Source organism: Nematolebias whitei, chromosome 21 (assembly GCF_014905685.2).
Source record: "Nematolebias whitei isolate Nwh7 chromosome 21, NemWhi1, whole genome shotgun sequence".
NCBI classification, from domain to species: Eukaryota; Metazoa; Chordata; class Actinopteri; order Cyprinodontiformes; family Rivulidae; genus Nematolebias; species Nematolebias whitei.
The window spans coordinates 34,097,129-34,100,187 of NC_056518.1; the positions used below are offsets into that span (position 1 = coordinate 34,097,129).

Genomic DNA, 3,059 nt, shown 5'->3' on the forward strand with positions numbered 1-3,059 from the left:
ATGTTAACCTGACAGGAAGTGCTTATTTTATCATGTTAACCTGACAGGAAGGGCTTATTTTATTATGTTAACCTGACAGGAAGTGCTTGTGTTTTCTTATGTTAACCTGACAGGAAGTGTGTGTGTATTTTTGTCAGGCTAAAAGAAGTGAAGACTGATGGTTTAACCACCTTGGGAACCAGTGGCAGTGGGACGCCTCAGGTGGTCAACAGCAGCATACAAATCCTGGCTCAGGCTCTTGGTCACATTGAGCAAGGCATTGAGAGGCGCTTCCTCAAACCTCCATTGGGTACGTCTGTGTACCTGGGGCTTCCTGTTTGAGGTTTTTTCTGTGGTCAAACACTGTAACATATAGAAACGAGAGATACTGAGGACTTGTGCCTGACCACAGCAGCATCTGGGGTTAAAACAATCTGGTTTGATTTCTACCATTACCATTATAAACCCATTACCAGTAACCATTAGCTATGAATTCTAATGATACAGATGTGATGACACATTTTTATTTACTGAGTTGGATCATTTTATTCCTCTACAGCTGATGAAGACTCAAAGAAAGACCAGAAGATGAAAAAGAAAAGAAAAGAAGACAAACAGACCAGTGATGGTACGGTACATGTTTCAGTTTTTTATTTTTTGTTTGATGCAGCACCCAGTTTATGTTTTACCTTCTCGTCTGGTAGACGGCGGCACGGACAGCAATCGAGTCGTGAAGACGGTGTTAGAAAGATGGAGGGAGTCCCTGCAGTCCTGCTCCAGTCTGTCCCAGGTCAGAGCTTAACACGGTGTGAAAGTCAGGAGCCGGTAAACGGAACGCTGACCCACTTTTCTTCCAGGTGTTTGTTCACTTGTCCAGTCTGGAGCGGAGCATCCTCTGGTCCCGGTCCATCCTGAATGCGCGCTGTCGGATCTGCAGATGTAAAGGTGATGCAGACAACATGGTGCTGTGTGACCGCTGCGACCGAGGACACCACATCCGCTGCCTGAGACCCCGCCTCAAGGTAAACCACATACCATTAAGACTCCGCCCACTCCATCTGGTATTTATAGACGCGGACGAAACGACTAAAACGAGAGTGGATTACATCATCTGAAAGAACAACCTGATCGAAACTGTGAAAAATGAGACTGAAAATAAATTGTTATAAAAACTAGAGAAATTGTATTTCCTGCGAAAATGCTGCGTGAATGCTTATTGCAGAAGAACTTGCTGAAAAACAGCTGAAATTAGCTAAAAGAACGTAATGAAATGTAGCTAAAAAGTTAGAACAAGCTTAAATTAGCAGAAGAAAACAGAAAGAACACATTTACTGAAAGAAGTTTAAATAGGCAGAAATTAGCACAAAAATTAGAAAATTAGCTTAAAAAGTTGAAATTAGCAACAACAAAAAAGTAGCTGAAAATGCAAAAAAAAATGAGATTAAACTGCCAGAAGGAATTGGAAAGCGCTGAAATGAGCTAAAACAAAGTATGGAATTAGCAGAAAAGGCTAAAATTGGCATAAAAACAGCTAAATAGTAACTGAAATAGCAGAAAAAGCTGGAAGGATCATAACAAGCAGAAATTTGCAGAAATAAGTTAATTAGGTTTAAATTGCATTGGAAAAACATGAATTTTTCTGAAAACGGCTGAAATTAGCTAAAAATGTAGCTGAAAAGGTAGAACAAGCTTAAACTAAAAGAAGCAAAAAGAATGTTTTCTGAAAGAAGCAGAAATTAGCAACAAAAAAAAAACTGCTGAAAAGTAGCTAAAAAAAGGCAGAAATGAGCTGAACCTACAAGTAGTGGAGAGAGCACATTTTTGCTGAATTAGGTTGAAAAAAGTTGAAATGATTGCAAAAAAAAAATTTACAATTAGCTGAAAATGCTTAAATTAACATAAAAAGCTATATAATTGCTGAAATAACAGAAAAAGCTGAAACTTGCAGAAGTAAGCTGAAAGGAGAAAAACGAGCTGAAATGAGCAGAAAGAAGTTAAAGAAGCACAAAACAGCTGAAAGAAGCTGAACCATAACAAAAGGAGCAAAAGGAGCAGTAAAAGGTTGTAAACAGATCTAAAGATTTGAAGGATGTAAAATGAGCTCAGTTCATTTTCTATGAGGGAAAAATGGCAGAAAAGGCTAAATATTTCAAAAAAGCTAAAGTTTCTCCAAGTTATAGCAGGATTGTCCTGAAAGAGCTGAATGTTTTGATTTATGATTGGTTGAAATGGCTGAAAACTGCGGGACAAGAATCGTGCTGAAAAATGGATGACAACATTCACACAGTAAAGTTACTGACCGCTGATAAAAAATGAGTTCTGTAGGGAGTAGGTGGAAAGGATGAGGAAGGATATCACCCTGCGGTCTCACCTCGCACATGACTTCAGTCTGTTCCAGAAGGAGACTGGTTCTGCCCGGACTGCCGGCCCAAACAGAAATCTAGCCGCATCCCGTCCAGACAAAGATCCTCCGTCGATGAGGAAGAAGATGATGAAAATGACGAGATAGATGAAGCGTCAGAGGAAGAGGAAGAAAAGTTTGTGAGGTAAGTACAGAAGTTTAAACATTTTGTCTCTCATGAATCCAGAACAGAACCTTAAACCTGTTTACTGTGCAGCGCCAAGAAGAGCCAGGCTCCGCCCCTCAAAGGCAAGAGCCAACAGGCCACGCCCAAAAGTCAACAAGCTCCGTTCCAAAACAGTGCAGCTGCCTCGTCAGGGAAAACCTCCTCAGCCTCCAGGTGAGCTTTTCTTAAAACTTGACTCTGGTTTCCTGTGGTTCTGAAAAGACCCGACTAACTCTGTCCAAACAGGTCCTCCGGGAAAAAAACCACACCTCCAATCTCCAAGGCCAAAGCTCCGCCCTGTTCAGGAAGTCGCAGCACGGCCCATCTGAGCAACAAGCTACTGGCACCAAGCGGCAGCAACAGAACTCCCCCCGGCCAGAACAAGAAACTGTCCACAGGTAAACGAACATCCAGAAGTCATTAAAACAGTCGAGACAACAGCTAAACAACCACTTGGAAACAGCTGCTGACGTCGGCACAGCAGCAGAAGCAGCTGGGACTAGAGATGGACCA

At 41.7% G+C, this 3,059-nt stretch overlaps 1 protein-coding gene across 1 annotated transcript in view; it reads left to right on the top strand.

Moving 5' to 3' along the window:
• baz1a (bromodomain adjacent to zinc finger domain, 1A) overlaps positions 1–3,059 on the top strand; it is a 12,226-nt gene that overhangs the window by 6,419 nt on the left and 2,748 nt on the right. The window contains exons 11-17 of the mRNA XM_037694843.1: positions 138–289; positions 539–607; positions 684–769; positions 837–1,001; positions 2,368–2,525; positions 2,598–2,720; positions 2,793–2,944. Of these exons, the coding sequence (XP_037550771.1) occupies positions 138–289; positions 539–607; positions 684–769; positions 837–1,001; positions 2,368–2,525; positions 2,598–2,720; positions 2,793–2,944 (905 nt within the window). The remainder of the gene's footprint in view (positions 1–137; positions 290–538; positions 608–683; positions 770–836; positions 1,002–2,367; positions 2,526–2,597; positions 2,721–2,792; positions 2,945–3,059) is intronic.